At 34.0% G+C, this 20,029-nt stretch overlaps 4 protein-coding genes across 4 annotated transcripts; 2 read left to right on the plus strand and 2 right to left on the minus strand.

Moving 5' to 3' along the window:
• LOC142638622 (uncharacterized) lies at window positions 1-2,752 on the plus strand. The gene is made up of 2 exons (XM_075812669.1): window positions 1-231; window positions 1,460-2,752. Exon 2 carries the CDS (start codon window positions 1,568-1,570, stop codon window positions 2,066-2,068), a length of 501 nt encoding a protein of 166 aa, XP_075668784.1. The 5' UTR covers window positions 1-231; window positions 1,460-1,567; the 3' UTR covers window positions 2,069-2,752.
• A 4,903-nt stretch (window positions 2,753-7,655) lies between these two features.
• On the plus strand, window positions 7,656-10,887 carry LOC142638121 (protein LHCP TRANSLOCATION DEFECT). The gene is made up of 2 exons (XM_075812116.1): window positions 7,656-8,004; window positions 10,483-10,887. The coding sequence occupies exons 1-2, from the start codon at window positions 7,744-7,746 to the stop codon at window positions 10,738-10,740; spliced, it is 519 nt and encodes a 172-aa protein (XP_075668231.1). The 5' UTR covers window positions 7,656-7,743; the 3' UTR covers window positions 10,741-10,887.
• A 492-nt stretch (window positions 10,888-11,379) lies between these two features.
• LOC142639135 (putative metal-nicotianamine transporter YSL7) lies at window positions 11,380-14,664 on the minus strand. Its single transcript, XM_075813245.1, has 6 exons — window positions 14,232-14,664; window positions 13,933-14,099; window positions 13,168-13,265; window positions 12,939-13,073; window positions 12,582-12,771; window positions 11,380-12,456 (listed from the first exon to the last, which is right to left on the minus strand). Exons 1-6 carry the CDS (start codon window positions 14,662-14,664, stop codon window positions 11,380-11,382), a joined length of 2,100 nt encoding a protein of 699 aa, XP_075669360.1.
• Window positions 14,665-16,045: 1,381 nt separating this feature from the next.
• On the minus strand, window positions 16,046-19,282 carry LOC142639454 (putative metal-nicotianamine transporter YSL7). Its single transcript, XM_075813627.1, has 6 exons — window positions 18,853-19,282; window positions 18,554-18,720; window positions 17,973-18,070; window positions 17,712-17,846; window positions 17,358-17,547; window positions 16,046-17,125 (listed from the first exon to the last, which is right to left on the minus strand). The coding sequence occupies exons 1-6, from the start codon at window positions 19,280-19,282 to the stop codon at window positions 16,046-16,048; spliced, it is 2,100 nt and encodes a 699-aa protein (XP_075669742.1).
• Window positions 19,283-20,029: the final 747 nt, after the last annotated feature.

Below are 20,029 nucleotides of genomic sequence, written 5' to 3' on the forward strand. Positions count from 1 at the left end.
ACTTAAAAAAGTAGAGAAATTAGATTTAGATACCTTTATTGAAGGTGACATTATCATACATGTGCAAAATTTAGTGCCAAAGTCCAAAACTTTCGAGATCTTTTCTTTAGATTTTAAGAAAAAATTGTGTTGTGGGTTTGTCTCATTTTCTGTTGGTTGATCACTCAGTCAGTTCCAAATTGGCATCTTTAAGCAGTTGGGGCTCAAAGTTCTTGACTTTTTGCTTTGTGGGTAAGCTTTAAAATCTCATTCTTTATGATCTGCATTCTGCTGAGTGTTGTATAGTTAGTTTTTACCATTTCTGGTTGTGGGTATTGATAGTTGGAGAGCTTTTGTTTCAAGCGGTTTAAAGAAATTTATGATATGTCATTCTGCAAAATCTTGAAATTTCGTTTGATTTGGATTTTACTCACTGTTGTTGTATGTATAACTGGTTGTTTATGCCTAAAAAGTCTGTACATTTGATGTCTAAGAGAGCTTTGTTAGTCTTTAGATTTGTTGCAATTTTAAAAGACCCAATAGACTGTAAGAGTTCTTTCTGCTTTCTTTTAAGGGTAAGATTGCTTTACTTTGGTGCAATATAAGGCTCCAATTATTTAGCAAAAGCGTAGTTTTACTTAAAAATTTCGAGTTTCCATGGTTGATCAGCTTGCAAATACAATTCAAACTTTTCAAGATCTATAGTGATTTTTTATTTATTTAAATTTGAATAATTTGTAAATTTGGCTTGGTTTGAATCAATGAATCTGCTGAAATCACTGTTATCTAATTGTTATGGTTGAAGTTGGTGGAATTTTTCTTCCTTTCCCATTGGCCAACAATTTGATTAGGTTTGCAAGCAATTACCAATTTCTTTTAAGATATGATTTATCTATAGATAGAATTTACTTCACTACTTCCGAATCCTTAGGCTCTAAACCCATTTCCTTAATTGGGTTTGTTATGAAAAAAAGTTGTGGGGAATTCTGTTTTGGGTGAAAAACTGAAAATTCAGTTGGGACTTACCTCTTCAGACCAGTCAGATTCATGCCTTACTCACTTGTAGTTATCACAATTCAGGACATACTTTACTGGGTCTCTTCTGCTGGGGTTCAATTCTCCATTGATTTCCATCACTCGCAAAATATGAGTCTTTGTTGCTAAGCTTTGTTGAATATGGTTTTTTTTCTTCTATTCTATAGCCTTTATTATGGACCTGCATTTGCTTGCAGAATCTATCAGCAGTAGTATATAGGCAAATTCGGTATGTTTGTCTGTGTTTCTGTGTGCGTGTGTGTGTGCGCGCGCATGATTGCATACTATACTGCTCTTTTCTTTGAATTGAGATTTGCACATGCATCTATGTACTTGTTATCATGACTGTAAATTATATCAGGGAACTGACTTCAATTCAAAGAAATTCAGCTTTATTTCATACCATTGACATCTAGATACATTGTGTGGTGCTATTGCATTACAGGATGTTAATCTGCTTTAGTTGCTACATCTCTCTCGACAAGATTTGAAGGTTTACAAGTTCCGTGCAATAAGATATCTGCATAGACCTTTTTTTGAGAATATTATAAACATGGTTCAGACTCTGGAAGCTATCAAGGGTGGGGGAGGGTCCATCAGAGTTGGGACCACTGGGACAATTAGTTCCCTGATGACAAGGGAATTGGATTCCATCAAATCTGCACCTCAGATGCCTCTGTCTTCCAGAACTAAACCACGTGCAGTACCTGTTTCAATACCCTGTGGTGCTACAACTCCTAAAAGGGTACAAGCTAGAAAATCATGTGATGGGGCAAGCAGCAGTGGAAGCAGTAGCTACATTGATGATAGAAGCCATGAGATTATTAGGAAAACAAAAAGTTACACTAGAAATACTCATCGAATACCAATGCTCGGTTCTGATAGTATTTCGCTGGATAGAACTCTTAGTAGAAAGAAAACTGAAAAGAAAGGATCTAACATAGTTGAAATTGTGGACATTAAATGTGGGAATCAGGATAGAGCATGGGCTAGCCCTATAACAAATCGTCTCAAGAAGCTGGGTTTCTCGAAGCTATCTGAGAGCATTATCTAAGCTTACAACTTCTTCAGATCAGATTTAAGGTTCCTGTAACTGAAACCAGAAATCCCAATTGGTCGACTGTTGTCTGAAACTTCCACCATAGAACATATGCCTGGTAGGAGCTTGCTGCCTTTATTTTTCTTCTTTTGGGTTGCTGTCACGGATCCCGAAGTGGGTCTGGAAAGACTACTAGAGGAAGCCTTGTCTGTAATAGGGAACTGAGGCTTCTGTGAGCTACCTTGGCAGCTTAATTCGAGCTGGCTGAAGTACTCGATTTCTTTCATTATAAGGGATCCAACTGTGCCTCTTGTACCTATTTCTACTGGAGTGTGTGCCATTTCTTCAGGGACTTTTGTGGCAATGGTGCTTGATTTATACATGTTTTGTTTGGTTGGAGTGAAGGAGACTTGTGGATGAAGAGAGGAGGCTTTGGGGGGTCTTTTCTTGGTGAGGGAATTGCTTTGAGTCTGGGTCATTTGTTTTTGCTTTGTACCTGGTGTTTCTCATTAACTCTTTGCCTCATGTTCTTTATCTAAAGTGAAGAGCATTAGATTCTTGCCTGGTAGGAGGATTGGATGGTGATATGGCCATTGTATTCATGTGCCGGCAGTTAAAACATTTAAGTTGCTTACCACTGTACCTTTTTCAAACTCCTTGACTTCATTTAAATGTTTGCTGTATACCTGGGTCATAACTTGGATTTTGATCAGCATTTGATAGGGATTAGTAGATAGTGATACTTGTTGAATTGTTATATAGCAGGTCTAGAGCATTCTTAGCAAAGATGTCAAAAGTTATAAATGCTATAATTTAACATCAAATTTTAAAATGCACCCTCCATCAAAGGTGCTAGATGTTATTAATTTTGACATCTAGCTACAGTGGGCTGCTATATCTAACAAACCACTGTAACAAGATATTAAAAAAAATGTTTGTTTAATGAAACATTGTAGCAACAATGGATTTAATTATTGATTTAAATGAATAAAGAATAAAAAAAGAATATTTAAATGAAGTGGTAAAATAATAGAATCTTTTATGTTTGGTGTATTGTAAAATGAGTTAATAAAATGAATAAAGTAACTTTTTGAGATGCTAAATGTTATATTTTATATCATTCTTGGTGAGAATGCTCTTATGGTTCTTGAAAATGACATCCAATCTCATTTCCCAATTAGTATCATATGATGACGTGAGACTCAAAAGGAAGGATAGATCTTTTAATGGCCAGTTTAAGTAAGTTGTTACTTTCTTTTTCATGTCTTCAATAACAAGGGAAAAGAATAGGATGCTTTTCTGCTTTGTGAAGCAACTTGAGTGTCTCTTGCTTTTCATTTTATTGCTGTTTTAAAAATTGTCATAGGAAAGATGTGATTGAACTTCATTCCCCCATACCATGCGAAGTGTGAACTTATTCATTTTTTTGGAAGCATTCAATTTCTTTGTTTTCACTAAACTTTCTTGGTAATAAGAGTAAATGAAAATAAAGAAAATACTTCAGAATTTGGTCAGTCATCTGCACCTCTATATTTAAGGTGGCCGGTGATAAAGTTTATACTGTCATAACTATATTATGAAAACAGATGAATAAGGTGATGATGGAAGGAACTAATAAGTAAATTTATGCTGAACAAAGAAAGAGTACTTGTACCTTATCGGGAGTTAAAAGCAAGCTATTCATTGTTGGTGGCTTTGCTGGTCAAACTCAAAAGCTGAAAATGTAAAACCATTTGGGGAATCATAAATGCAGTCTCCTCTATCAGTGATGCAAATTTAAACATCTATTGTTTTTGTTATCTATCAAGAGTATATGTTTTAAGAAAAAAAAATGCAGTGGTTCAGGTCCTGCGTTGGATGTCCCCACTTCTTAAAGATCACATTTATCAACTTGTTCTTTTTATCATCCAGATTGTTTTGCAATATGTATTATGCATTATTGTCCTGCAAAAAATGGGCCAGTGGTCCACTACGAAAGCATTCTGTGGGTGAGACCATGGTGTTGTATTTTAAGAAGCGTGGTGCACACGTTGGATGAAGAGTGGTTAATTACAAAAAAATTTATAAAATATGAGATTTACAATTTCATTATTTAAATTATCATTGATCATAAATTTTACTGTTTCGATGTAACAAACGTAGAAAGTATGGAATGATAGAGAAAAAGCTTACTTCCAAACTCGTTTTAAGAAAAATTTTTCCGACACACTATGCGGCGATTAAAATGACTATGTACATATACTTTTAGTTATATGATATTTTTAATGAATTATATAATTTGTTTAAATAAAATATAGGAATAGTCTTATAAATCGTTATTTAGTGGATTAAAGAAGATTTTTTTAAACCGATTTGGAGGAAAACTTTGTCGTGTAATATATATATTATCAATACCAACCAAAATATGTAAAATTAAACATATAAAAAAGAAAATGTATAATTCCTGTATATTGGAAAATTGTTGAGTCAACTAATCACATGTCAATAATAACTTATTAAAATATGCAACATCCATAACATTATCCTAATGACACCGACTCATAAAAGTTGAAAAACATTATATTACATAAAGTAAAAGAATTAAACTAACTTAACTAAAGTTTGTTAACGACATGAAATGAAGTATATTCTGTCCCTTGTAAAATAAACATCAACCCCATGTATCTCTTCCTCTTAACCAAAATTTTCTCAAAATAAGAAATCGTTTTTCATTCTCTATAAACCAAGCCCAAGCTTTAAATTATTTTTGTCCACTGAGATATGATATCATATTTATGTTGTCATATATTTCTCCTGCAACACGCTATGGAAAATAAGATATTGGAACCTCCTGAACTCAATTGGGTATTTTAAACAAAATATTAATAAATAAATGAAAAATTGTCCATTAATTCAATTATTTAAAATTCAACTATGAAAAATAAGTACCTGTAAAAAAAAAATCTTTATTACTCTTAAATCTTAATGCCAGATTATTTATAGATTCAAGCCACATCTATAATGCTTTTTTTTTTAATAATCAATTCTCACTTCTAAAAGACACTTTCTCAATTTGGTTGCCAGATAAGTAAAAGAACTGCAAAACATTTCTTATATGCAGTTACTAATTAGTAACTACATATAATCAATTAAACAACTTTTCGGCAGTAACTTTTATTGAGAAAATTCTACTGATCAAGGGACTGTCTAGCATTGCATTATAGGCGGAGATCAAGAGTTTTAAGATAATTAAAACTTTTTATTAGCAAAGTAGAGGAATTTGACAAGTTTTTAATATAGAACTTTTAGGCACCCTTAAAGCTCTTTATATTGAGTTTTGAAAAGCTCAACTTTTGAAACTTTTGACCTAAAGAACCTTTAAGTATTCTTGAATCGACCTAATTCCCATTCTCCATTTTCACTCTTTCTATACAATTGCTTCATCTTATAATTGCTGCTGATAGGTGAAAATTATTCGAATTCCTGTCACCTTCTTCTACTTTTTTTGAATTCTACTTTTAGAAAAGCTCCAAATATAGATTTTTTTCTAGAATTTGCAAGTTTTATTTTGTTGGGGCCTTCAAAACACTTCTTGTAGATCAACATTAATATAAAAGCTCTGGATGGATCCACCAAAGAAGGTGTTGCCAAGCATCACATATACTATCTCTAAACTTCTTCCATCTCATACCCAAGCCTCAATAGGGGCAGCCCAACATAATTTGAGGCGTAAGGCGAAAAATTTATGCGGAGTCTTTAATACGTAAATATTAATTAAACAAAATTATTTAATACTAATTAAATTATGGTTAATTTGATACATTAAATACATAAATAATACCAACTAGACTAATGTTAATTTCATATAGAGAATCATTGTTGAACTATAAATATTAATAAAAAGAAATAAAAATATATTGAGATTAAAAAAGATACTTTATTTTGGATATAAGACGATGTATAGTTAAACAAAGTTGTAATCTAATTTTTAATTTTATATTTTGATTTTAAGATATATATATATATATATATATATATATATATATATATATATATATATATATATTATTTGGTGTGTGGCTTTGTAGGATATTAGTTTACAAAAATTAAAGTCTCAAGCTATTAGGAGAGATTAATCTATAATTGATGATTTAACACATTTGCAACATCTTTTTGAAATATTTTAGGGTTTCAATTGAGTTAAGGTTCTACTAGTCTCGTACTTTGAAAATCTTAATAGAAATGAAAAAGAAAAATGCACTAATTAAAGGCACTATAAAATTTTCAAAATATAATGTGACATTGTCTCTCATTGATTAACTAATGAATGTTTATATCACTTTTTTGTGATTAATAACATGGCAATTTGTAAGTCAATAGTAAAATTTGTAGTATTTTTAGCATCACTAATAAAAAAAATGTACAACCTTTAGAAATATATATAATTTTATAAAAATTTGGACTTTTAACTATGGAAAATTGGGCCTTTTTTTTAAGGAAAATTTTGTTTTTTGGTGGGGCTTAGGCCTAGGCCTTGGGCCTGCCCCTCAAACTTGAATGACTTCTTTCCACCACTCCCACCTCCAAATTCAAAATAAGCAGAAATGGAGCATGGTCTGATTTGGATGCCACAAGATGGCCTATCTCTGTCCTTGGATACTTCATACGCCACTCATCACTACATATGACTCTATCAGGCCTTTCGGCCATCCCTTCATTCTCCTGCAACAAGCCACTAAGTGAATTGCCACCCCACACAACCCAAGTCTATGGCCACTAACTCTCCCAACAATCTTTTAAGCCACTTTCTTGTTGATGACCCACACCTCCTCTTTCTTTTCCTTTTTTCTCTTTATTTATTTTATCCTTTCAAAAAAAAAATCTCATATAGCATGGCACCTAATAATTAGTAACACATGCTAACAAATGTTAAAGGTTTCTTTGTTAATGGGTATTTTTGTGCACTCGTTAAAAAAAACTTTAAAAGAGTCTCATCTTCATTAAAAAATAACAAAAACTAATATAAATATAAATTTTAAATTTTAAATTGAAAGCGACTTTTTATAAAAAGTAGCTCGATTACATTATAAAATTTTACCTTAACAGGTACACAATGACCCTCTTTTACACACACGACCCTTCTAACAAATTCAATATGCTCTTGTAACTTACTTTTCCTATTCATAGAAATACCTCCCATCTCTTTTTATTTTTCTCCCTGACTAATTTTTGTTTTTGTTACTCATGTGACCCCATTTTCATTAAAAAATCAAAATGGACCTACAATAAATAAGGAGGAGATTGGAATGGATCCATCTAAAATTCTAATTCTAATATTATTCTTTTGGGTAAAATTCTAATATTATTCACGCAGCAAAAAGAATTCTAACATATTGAAGCCACTTTTTAGACACAAACGTACTTTTTAAGGACGCCACTTTCTAATATGTTCATCTAATTTTTAAAATGTTCTGGTTTTAAGTTTTAACTGCTGGTTTTCGGTGTTGTAATTTTTCCCATGTCAACAAAACTGAACCACTTGATTGGTCAATATAGTACACGTATAGAATGGCAAAGATCACATTCACATAACAACATGAAAACAATGCAAATACACCCTATTATTTCTTCCTCAGCCAGACATAAGTGGATAGAACTAGGAGTGTGATAAAGGTAGTGCTTTCTTGGTTCAGCTTCTCGGAAACTCAGCAATGGCTTCAATACCATGTACAACCCACTTACCCTTTACGTTCAAACCCTCCACTTCTCCTTCTTCCTTGTCAAAAACCAATCTTAAGTTTCTGGGTGTTCAGAATAGGTTGGGGTGGGTCAGACCCTCTAAACTTGGACCCTCCAATGGCTCTAGAGCCAAGTGCTGGTTCAAATTTGGTAAAAATGGAGTTGATGCGGAAGGTGCTGGCATTTATGGCAGTCAGTCCCGTGATGACTTTGATAGAGATGATGTTGAACAGGTTCTTCTTTTAACTCTGAACTGTAACTTTGTCTATGTTAATGTAGTTATGTTTGAGCATGTAATTATATGTGTTAAGAGTTTGTGAAAGTAATGTCGTTTGTAATGAATTGGGTTCTTTGGAAATCGGACAAAATGGAATGAGCATTAATTAATGGTGCTGGTAAAGTTGTTCTTAGGGTGAGTTTAGTCATTATGACATAAATGGGTTATAATTATCTAATTTAATTTTGTAATTCTACTTCAGATTGTTGAGTTGGGCTTAAACGATAATAGGGTTACGCTAATTATTAGTTATGTGGTTATGTTAGTCTGTAATCTGGGGTATATTAATATTTGTGTCCGGAAGATGGAACATAAAGATTCTCTTTTAGTAGGATTGTTTAATTCTATTTTGAATAGAATCTGCATTGGCTAGGATATATCAGGTGGCCACCCCAATACAAGTGCTAAAGTTTTGGTGTATCTGCTTGTTTATAAGGGAAATGGATCTTCTTGTACAGAGTGGTTGATGTCCCTTCATCTCACAGTTGTTTAAGAAATTGAATGTAAACAATTATAAAAAGAAACAGAACTTGTTCAGTTAAAAAATATTTCTATTCCCAACAGAACCAGGAGCTTGGAATGAAAAATGTGGATTTCTCACCAAGGAAGTAAAAGGGTAGATTTTGGAAATGAGAAGAATTACTCAGGAAAATTATTTTATATGTGAAAAGAAAGGATCTAACATAGTTGAAATTGTGGACATAAAATGTGGGAATCAGGTGACGCAGGACAACCAGAACAAAATTGAAACAACAATAAAATAAAAGGATATGACCTAGGAGTCAGCACCTAGGTCTTGCTTGGAGTCAGCACCAAGCGGAAAAACCACTAGGAGTCAGCACCTAGGGTAGACTTGGAGTCAGCACCAGACCAAAGAAAGACCAAACGGCCATTTTTTCATTCATTAAAATATCAATTATCTCCTCAAGGATTACAATAGGTTACTTATATAGGATTACTAAACCTTATTTCTAACTGGCTAAGAAACCCGAATTGCCTTATTACAAAAATAACCTTCTTCCAAATTAAAATACTAATAGCCTAATAAACTATTAGGACCTAAAATATAAAAATACAATTGACTTGCAAACATAAATAATATTAAATAATAATTTTCTTGCATCTCTCGAATCACTAGGACAGAGCATGGGCTAGCCCTATAACAAATTGTCTTAAGAAGCTGGGTTTCTCAAAGCTAGCCGAGTGCATTATATAAGCCTACAACTTCTTCAGACCAGATTTAAGGTTCCTGTAACTGAAACCAGAAATCCCAGTTGGTCGATTGTTGTCTGAAACTTCCACCATAGAACATATGCCTGGTAGGAGCCTGCTGCCTTTATTTTTCTTCTTTTGGGTTGCTGTCACAGATCCAAAAGTGGGTCTGGAATGACTACTAGAGGAAGCCTTGTCTGTAATAGGGAACAGAGGCTTCTGTGAGCTACCTTGGCAGCTTAATTCGAGCTGGCTGAAGTACTCGATTTCTTTCATTGTAAGGGATCTGACTGTGCCTCTAGTACCTATTTCTACTGGAGTGTGTGCCATTACTCAGGATAATTATTTTATATGTGTGATATGAACCCTAATGGACCTTCAAAATTCTAACAGAGAACAGTCAACAAAATTCGACGTCAAGGGTCATGTTAAGATATTGACATCTGAATATAATGAGCACTTTTTATGATAAGAAGTTGCCGCAGCTCATTTCTACAATTCTCTTTGACAGAGTGATTACTTATTTTTGAACTCAATATATGCCCCTTCATCCCTTGCCCACCAAAAGAAAAGATAACACTGAATTTATTTTAGGTGGCAACAAACTTTAGTTTAAGTTGCGAGGGGGCAGGCTGAAGTTTTACAGTTTCTGGTGTGGGTATGAGTGGGCATGAGTGGGCATGTGTGTATTATATAGTGTAAGTTGAAAGGAAGTTTCAAAGTAATTCAATCATGTCTGTGTTTGGTCATCTGTCTAAGTATTATATAACCGTTTGTGGGAAGCAAAGTGCTCCATAGTTTACAATAAATGCGTGTTTCTATGATTTAGAACAAATAAATACAAAAATGTTTTAGAAAATATATCGTAAGGACAGAGCTTTTCATCCATAAACTTCTAATGGATTCAAGAAGTTCTGTCGAATGACTTTTTTGGTTAGGATGGCTAGCAAGCCTGAGATTAAGTTTCTTTGTGGTTAATTCTCAAGACTTCTCAAAATCAAATGTAACCGTCCTTACAGATGTATCTTCATTACTGTTAATATAATTACTTTTTTCATATACCAGAAAAACAACCCTGACCTGAAAGTGTCATGTAGAACATATATATGTTTAAATTAAGTAATCTGAATGTTGATTAATCATAATTTTATGTAGTCAAGGACAATTATCTTAATTACAACTACACTGAGAAATTTATTGCTGACATTATTCTGCCTTACAGTATTTTAATTACATGGGCATGCTTGCTGTTGAGGGTTCATATGATAAGATGGATGCTCTTTTAAACCAAAATATCCACCCTGTAGACATCATATTGTTAATGGCTGCATCAGAAGGTGACAAGCCGAAAATTGAAGAGTTGCTAAGAGCTGGAGCGAGTTACACTGTCAAGGATGCAGATGGACGGACTGCCCTTGATAGGGCTGCTAACGATGAAATCAAGGACTTCATTCTTAGCTTTTCAGTTCTAAAGGCTTGAATTAGAAAGAAAAAAAAATCTTTATTTTCTTATTATCAGTTTGTTTGTTTGTTTTTGTTTTTTTTCCCCTATTGGAATATCAATCCTATCATGTAGTTATCTTTTGGTAGTGGTAAGTTTAATCATATAAGTTATTATCTTATTATACCTTGAAGTGAAATTTTCAATAATTGCCAGCTGACATATACAATTCTGATTAAAAGGCATAACTTATTTGAAATAAGAAAGGATGCAATTGATTAATTTTTTCAAGAGACGTGATATGTAAGAGCGAAACTTGACTGCTTACAATCAATATCTAATCTTTTTGAATAAGTTAATAGTTTCTGTACTAAATGGATTAATATGTTACTGAACTATTGAATAAATGTGCTGGGGTTTGCTCAAACCAGGAGAATTGTATAGAAGTTAGCTTTAGACACTCTGATTAGCAAATCTTAATGCACATGGCTTTTAGGTACATAATTACAAGCATGGTACGACTGAACAAATGAAAAAACAAAAACAAAACAAAACAAATAGCAGTCAAAAAAGGTAGAGAAAAACAAACAAAACAAAAATCTTCATGTGTGATGTAGGCACATGACTGATTCTGGAAAAACTAGGACCAAGTTACTTTTAGCAAGCTCTATTCTTCTGTTACCCTGCCAGTTGACTCCTAAGAAACTGTACACAGGCTGGTGGCTTCCAATTAATCAAACTAAATATTGAAAGCAGCAAAGTACAGAGCCCATCTCCACAAATCAAACTAGAACCAACTACGGGTATAAAAACATCAGCCTGAGACTTATTCTTAAACCTCCAGATCAAAGCTACCAAGCACCCCAAACAGAGATCAACAGCCAGAAAACCTCCGGTACTGAATGGTACGGCCATTATCAATGGAATGGGAACAAATCTCCCCCACTTATTTGGCGAAACATCTCTGATTATGTTGATGATGATGCCTAGAGCAAAGGCGGTATAGCAAAAAAGAAGGCAGTACTTTGGCAAGCCTGAAACTCCTTGAAGAGCATCTGATGCAGCCTCTCTACTAAGGACACCAAAAGGTATAGGATAAGTTGAAGAATTGAACCCCAAATCAGGATATTTTACCTGGAAGTACCTAAAGATTAAAGGAGTGATAAAGCAACCAACTGCAGTCCCAATGAATCTGCCAATGAGGATAGACTTTGGGGAAGACACAGTTAAGTAGCCAGTTTTGAAGTCTACCATTAGATCAGAAGCAGAGGCAACAAAGTTTCCTATGACCCCATTGGCAACTAGAGCAACAATAATACCACCTCGAGAGACTCCAGCCCAGGCACCAAAGATGAAAACGCCTATCTTACCCAAACCGGTACTTATGTACATGTCAGTAGCCCCTTGTGCATGTGTTTTACTGAAAGCAAAAAGTGGACACAATATGTACATGATCACAACGTAGTACCATTTGACCTGAGGAAAGATTATTGGAAGAACTATTATGGAAACAAGCATCAGTGCAGCACAGCCAGCCAAAGAATATTTTGTTGAAATTCCGTCCTTGAGGAAGTTTTGCGTCCTGAACTGCTCATCAATATCCAAAGCTGAGCTTCCAGCAGTGGAATGTGGATCAGCAACTGGAAGAGCAGCAGTAGTGTCTTTTTCCTGGATTTTGCGGTACAATCTAATGATAATAAGTTTCAAGATTTGGTAGAGGCTATCCCCAAGAATGATCGATGTACTAATGAAGGTCTACACACACACACACAATATGTATCAGTCTCCTAATCGATAAATATATAAGAAGGAATGAAGCTTGCATGCCATATGCAGTACAATTATATATATAAAGTCGTATAAATTGAGCAAGACATTACTTTGTAAGCACTGTAGCCATGGAAGCTATCTCGACTGAGTTGATTAGTATACCACTTTCCACTTTTCTTTTGTAACTCAGGAAACATGAAGGCGAATCCAAATATTGCTCCAACCAATACTGATATGGTTGTGCTGTATGGGCACATCATGCCAACTCCAACATATGTACCCGCCCAATCCCAATAGAAGCTGCATGTTATTGCCAACAAAGAGTAATACATGCATATATCATGAGTTATAAAAATAAATAAAAAAGTGTCCATTGTTGACACTCAGTATAAACTGGTTTATCATGGAAGAAGCAATGAAGAGTGAACAAGACATCAATAATATCATGGCATCAACTTTTTACGTACCCGGCTTCTGTTGCTTTGAAACCAAGTAAGGGAAAGAAACTAAAGCCACAGAATCTCCCACCAGTAAAGAGCCAAATGACACCACTCCAAATGAAGCTAAAGGAGAAGAACTTGCCAAACGTTGTCACTTGTTTCCTACAATTCAATTAGTACGGAAACAATAAGAACCCTTTTATGCATAAAATATATTACCTGGGTGTGTGTGAGAGAGAGAAAGAGGGAGCAATACCTTGCGAACTTGGTCTTAAGAGGAGCTTGGATGCTGTTGATAAGGTAACCAATTGAATGCCCACTAGGGAACAACCATTTATAGTCTACGATAATAACCTGAAAACCAACAATAATACAAACAAAATTGAAATCTTAAATCGTCTTAACCAAACACACCATAAGTTAAGATATGGTTAAATAAATAAAGTAAATACGTTGATGATAGTCAAAGGTGATCAGTAAATTTGTGGTAATAGGAAAAGAAAAAGAAATAGAGAATATAAAATAAATTTTAAGTTTTAAAATTGCTAATATACACACAATTTTTGAAAAAAAAAAATGCATACCAAATGCGGAAAACTCCTGTTTTCTGGGGTCTAAGAGAGATGGTGGAAATTATAGAGATTGATTTTGAGAGAGGCCGAATATTATTTTGTGTATCTAAAACAAATTTCTAACAAATAATATGAATCTATAATTAGTTTTGATTTAGAGAAGTATAATATTTTTACAACAAATCCTAGATTGAAAGTTGTAATTGCTTCTAATTTAAACCAATTAACTTCAAAGTTATATTTTTTTGCTCATCCCAGATAATTGATTATTTAAAATTTATTGTGAAAATATTGTGGATGTGACATTTTTTATTTATTTATTAATGACTGAAATTGCCAAATAAAAAAAAAAAAATTGTAATATGATCTCCTAGAAAGAATAATTAGTTTTTTAGTAAAAAAAAAAAAAAAAAAGAAGAGAAAAGAAGTAATTAGTTTGTATGACCTACCTTTCGAAAAGGCGCCATGAAGAAGAGGCCTACTAAAGATGTAGCAAGATAAAAGGCGAAAAGCCAGCCAACACTTGGGTTCTTAACGTTCAGCTTATCAACAATTGGTGGATCCCTTTGCTTTGCGGCAGTAAGGGACATTCCAAAAATGTAGCTTGACAAGCCCCCTGTGTGTTCAAATAAATTATCAGAATTCATTTTGAACAAAATCAACCATAACATACACACATATCAAACTAGCAATGTACAAATAATAGTATCTCTAAGTGTTCCATTGCTTGAAAATTGAACATACGTACCAGAAGAAGTAACACCAGTGATTCCAAGAACTGTAGCTTGAATCAAGGTATTCTCTTGCCTAGTGAGAGGTGGACCTAAAATCCCACATTTGTCAATGATCATGATCCAGGTTTTGATGCAGGAGAATCCTACAATCCCAGCATACATGTTTATAGGATTAAATGCTCCGCTATACAAACTTTGCTTCATCGCCAAGGCAGTGAACAAAGTACCCAAAACAATGCTCACTACAAAAGCTCTTATAGTCAACTGATTCCTCCATGTGGGAATTGCCTTCTCCTTGAAAACTATTTCAATTGAAGGTATATCATTCCCTTTACCACTTCCTAGGCTCGCATCCCTCTCAAACCTTGTATATGGAGCCTGTAGATTTTCAATTTCCATTGGGTAGTGAAGATTCTCAAACTCACTCGGCTTGGTATTTGGCTGCATTGGGCGGTGGTGCTGTTGGTGTTGGTGGTTTATATGTATATATTTTGAGCAGTCTGTCATATGAGGACCCAGTCTTGCAGCCTTGTGTATATATATTTATGCAGTGGTCTAATGCTATTGTATTGGTGGTTTAGAGTGGAGGGTTTGGAAATTTTCTGTTTGAAGATTTTGCTAATTTTGTATGCTTAGTTTGAGATGCCGCACATTGACATGTAGTCAAAGCAAACTAATGATAGTTCTGTAAGGGAGGTTCCATTCTTCCTGAAGAATTTGTACTAGAGAAAATAAAGAAATCGTTAAAACTAATTTCTGTAACATGATAAAAAAATATAAAAAAAACTGTTTACACTTGGTCAATGGTCATGGTAAAACTAAAAAGAAACGATTAATGTTACACGCACAAACTATTTTACAATATTTTTAGGAACTGATAATTTGACAAATTCTTATTGGTTTTCATCTAGGCCTTACCACTAATATCACATTTTTATATACCAGTAATCACTTATTATTGTAAAATAGTTTGTGACTTTAACATTTTTTAAAACAAATTAACAGAATACACCTTGATCAATCTTATTCAAATATATTTCTATGTAAATTAACTAACTGGATTTCAAATAGATCTAGTGTTCTGTTATTTAAAATTTTAAATGAAGTGGCGACATGTATTCTAATAAATACAATAAAAAATCTAAATTGTAATATTGACTATTTCTATTGCACTTGAAATGGAGAGAATTTCCTATAGGCATTTGTTTGTTAAATAATTTAATTTCTTGATTTTGTTAGCACAATAAAATGGAGAGCATCATTGCATACTAATTTCACGGCATTTTTTTTCTTTCTTGCAAAAAAAAAAAAAAAAAACTATAAAAGGAATACTAAGCTTATTGGTCAATGAGCTAGGTTTGCACATTTGAGCAGATGTAGTCCCATTATAGTTTCTCAAGATATTGTGTCTGGACAAATGGATAGATCATGAGTAGTTAATAGTCATTGATTAGGACCTTAACTTTATTGCGAGCGGTGGGCTTTCTAATCTTTATTTTAAATAAGTTAATAGCTTATCCAAAAAAAAAAAAGTTAATAGTTTCTATACTAAATGGATTAACATGTTACTGAAATATTGAATAACTGTATAGAAGTTAGCTTTAGACACTGATTAGCAAATCTTAATGCCCATGGCTTTTGGGTACATAATTACAAGCATGGTACGACTGAAAAAATGAAAAACCAAAAACAAAACAAAACAAATGGCAGTCAAAAAGGAAGAGAAAAACAATACAAACAAAACAAAAATCTTCATGCGTGATGTAGGCACATGACTGATTTTGCAAAAACTAGGACCAAGTTACTTTTAGCAAGCTCTATTCTTCTGCTACTCTTCCATTTGATTCTCAAGAAACCTTACACAGGCTGGTGGCTTCCAATTAATCAAAAAGAATACTGAAGACAGCAAAGTCCAAAGCCCATCTCCACAAATCAAAGCAGAACCAACTATGGGTATAAAAACATCAGCCTGAGACTTATTCTTAAACCTCCAGATCAAAGCTACCAAGCTCCCCAGAACGAGATCAACAGACAGAAAACTTCCGACAGTGAGTGGTATGGCCATTATCAATGGAATGGGAACAAATCTCCCCCACTTATTTGGCAAAACATCTCTGATTATGTTGATGATGATGCCGAGAGCAAAGGCACAATAGCAAAAAAGAAGGCAGTACTTTGGCAAGACTGAAGGTCCTTCAAGAGCAAATGCTGCAATATCTCTAGTCGAGCCAGCAAAAGGTACAGGATAAGTTGAAAAATTGATCCCCAAATCAGGATAAGTTACCTGGAAGTACCTAAAGATTAAAGGAGTGATAACGCAACCAACTGCAATCCCAGTGAATTTGCCAACGAGGATAGACTTTGGGGAAGACACAGTTAGGTAGCCAGTTTTGAAGTCTACTATTAGATCAGAAGCAGAGGAAACAAAGTTTCCTATGACCCCGTTGGCAGCTAGAGCAACAATAATACCACCTCGAGAGACTCCAGCCCAGCTTCCAAAGATGAAAAGGGCTATCTTACCCACATTGGCAGTTACTATGGTCATGTCAGTAGCCCCTTGTGCATGTATTTTGCTGAAAGCAAAGAGTGGACACAATGTGTACATGACCACAACGTAGTACCATTTGACCTGAGGAAAGATTATTGGAAGAACTATTATGGAAACAAGCATCAGTGCAGCACAGACAGCGAATGAATATTTTGTTGAAAATTTGTCGTTGAGGAAGTTTTGGGTTCTGAACTGTTCTTCAATTTCCAAGGCTGAGCTTCCAGCAGTGGAATGTGAATCAGCAACTGGAAGAGTAGTAGCAGTGTCTTTGTCCTGGAGTTTGCGGTACAATCCAATGATAATAAGTTTCAAGATATGGTAGACGCTATCACCAAGAATCATCGATGTAGAAACTAAGGTCTACACACACACACACAAACACACAAAAAAAAGTATCAGTCTCCATATTGATAAATATATAAAGGAATGAAGCTTGCATGCCATATGCGCAGTACAATTACAAATGATGATATATATATACATAAATATATACATACATACATATATATATATATATATATATATATATATATATATATATATATATATATATATATATATATAAAGTTGTAAGAATAGAGGAAGACTTTACTTTGTAAGCACCGTAGCCACGGAAGTTCTCAGTTTTGGCATCTTCAGTATACCACTGTCCATTTTTCTTCGATAACTCCGGTAACATGAAGGTGTATCCAAATATTGCTCCAATCAATACTGATATGGTTGTGCTGTATGGGCACATCATGCCAACTCCAACGTATGTACCCGCCCAATCCCAATAGAAGCTGCATGTTATTGCCAACAAAAAGAGTAATATACATATTAGCCATGCATATATCATGAGTTATCCATATATTGTTGACACTCTTGTATAACTGGTTTATCATGGAAGAAGCAATGAAGAGTGAAGAAGACATCAATAAGGTCATGGCGTCAACTTTTTACGTACCCGACGTCTGATGCTTTGAAACCAAGTAAGGGAAAGTAACTAAAGCCACAGTTACTCCCACCACTAAATAGCCACATGACACCACTCCAAATGAAGCTAAAGGAGAAGAACTTGCCAAATGTTGTCAATTGTTTCCTACAATTCAATTAGTACAGAAACAATGAGAACCCTTTTATGCATAAAATATATTACCTGTGTGTGTGTGTGTGTGTGTGTGTGAGAGAGAGAGAGAGAGAGAGAGAGAGAGAGAGGGCGCAATACCTTGAGAACTTGGTCTTAAGAGGAGCTTGGATGGAGTTGATAAGGTAACCAATTGAATGCCCACTAGGGAACAACCATTTATAGTCTACGATAATAACCTGAAAACCAACAATAATACATTCAAAATTGCAATCTTAAATGGTCTTAACCAAACACACCCTAAATTAAGATATGGTTAAATTAGTAAAGTAAATACGTTGATGATAGTAAAAGGTCAATAAGTTTGTAGTAATAGGAAAAGAAAAAGAGATAGAGAATATAAAATAAATTTGAGGTTTAAAATTGCAAATATACACAATTTTTGGAAATTAAAAATGCACACCAAATGTAGAAAACTCCTCATTTTGTGGGGGGTCTAAGAAAGATAGTTGAAATTATAGAGATTGATTTCAAGAGAGACTAATATTATTTTGTGCATCTAAAATAAATTTCTAACAAACATTATGAACAACCTATAATTAGTTTTTGTTTAGAGAAGTCTAATACTTTTACAACAATTGATAAGTTGTTGCTATAAAAAAAAAAAAAAAAAAAAAAAAGGAAAAAGAAAAGGAAAGAAGTAATTAGTTTGTAAGACTTACCTTTCGAAAAGGCATTATAAAGAAGAGGCCAACAAAAGATGTAGTAAGATAAAAGGCCAAAAGCCAGCCAACACTTGGGTTCTTAATGTTTAGCTTATCATCAATTAATGGATTCCTTTGCTTTGCAACAGTATGGGACATTCCAAAAATGTAGCTTGACAAGCCCCCTGTGTGTTCAAATAAATTATCAGAATTCATTTTTAACAAAATCAACCATAACATACACACATATCAAACTAGCAATGTACAAATAATAGTATCTCTAAGTGTTCCATTGCTTGAAAGTTGAACATACGTACCAGAAGAAGTAACTCCAGTGATTCCAAGGACTGTAGCTTGAATGAAGGTATTCTCTTGCCTAGTGAAAGGTGGGCCTAAAATCCCACATTTGTCAATGATCAAGATCCAAGCTTTGATGCAGGAGAACCCTACAATCCCAGCATACATGTTTATAGGATTAGCTAGTCCGTTTAAAAGACTTTGCTTCATCGCCAAGGCAGTGAACAAAGTACCCAAAACAATACTCACTACAAAAGCTCTTATAGTCAACTGATTCCTCCATGTGGGAATTGCCTTCTCCTTGAAAACCAATTCAATTGAAGGCAGGTCATTCCCTTTACCATTTCCTAGGCTGACATCTCTCTCCAACATTTTATATGGAGCCTGTGGATTTTCAATTTCCATTGAGTGAAGATTCTCAAACTCACTCGGCTCAGTATTTGGCTGCATTGGGCGGTGGTGCTGGTGGTGTTTTTTGAGTTGCTAACTATGGTTTGAGCTGCCTGTCATATGAGGATCCAGTCTTACAGCCTTAAATATTTATGCAGGGGCCTAATGCTGTTGCATTGGTGGTTTAGAGTGGAGGGTTTGGAAATCTTCTGTTTGAAGATTTTGCTAATTTTGTATGCTTGGGTTGAGATAGCCGCACGTTGATTTGTTGCCGATGCAAATTTGCGTCGGCAACAAATCATTAGTTTAAACTAATGATAGTTCTATAAGGTAGGTTACATTCTTCCTGGAGAAATTGTATTAGAGAAAATAAAGAAACCGTTTAAACTAATTTATGCAACATGATTTAAAAAAAAGAAAAAAAAAAAACTGTCTATACTTGGTCAAAGGTCATGGCAAAACTAAAAACAAACGATGTATGCTACACGCATAAACTATTTTACAATATTTTTACAAACTGTTAATTTGGTAAAATTTTACTGGTCTTTATCTTGGCTTATCACTAATATCATATTTTTACTACCAATAATTACCAATCACATTAGCAGTTTGTAAAATAGTTTGTAACTTTCACATTTTTAAAAATAAATTAAAAAAAAAATACTCCTTGATCAATTTTATTGAAATACATTTCTTCGTAAATTAACTAACTAAATTTCAACATAGATGTATGAACAACTTTACGGCATATATAGATACGTATAAACTATACAAAAGCCTTGTTTAAAATCTATAACGAGAGGAACT

Source organism: Castanea sativa, chromosome 6 (genome assembly GCF_040712315.1).
Source record: "Castanea sativa cultivar Marrone di Chiusa Pesio chromosome 6, ASM4071231v1".
Lineage (NCBI taxonomy): Eukaryota > Viridiplantae > Streptophyta > Magnoliopsida > Fagales > Fagaceae > Castanea > Castanea sativa.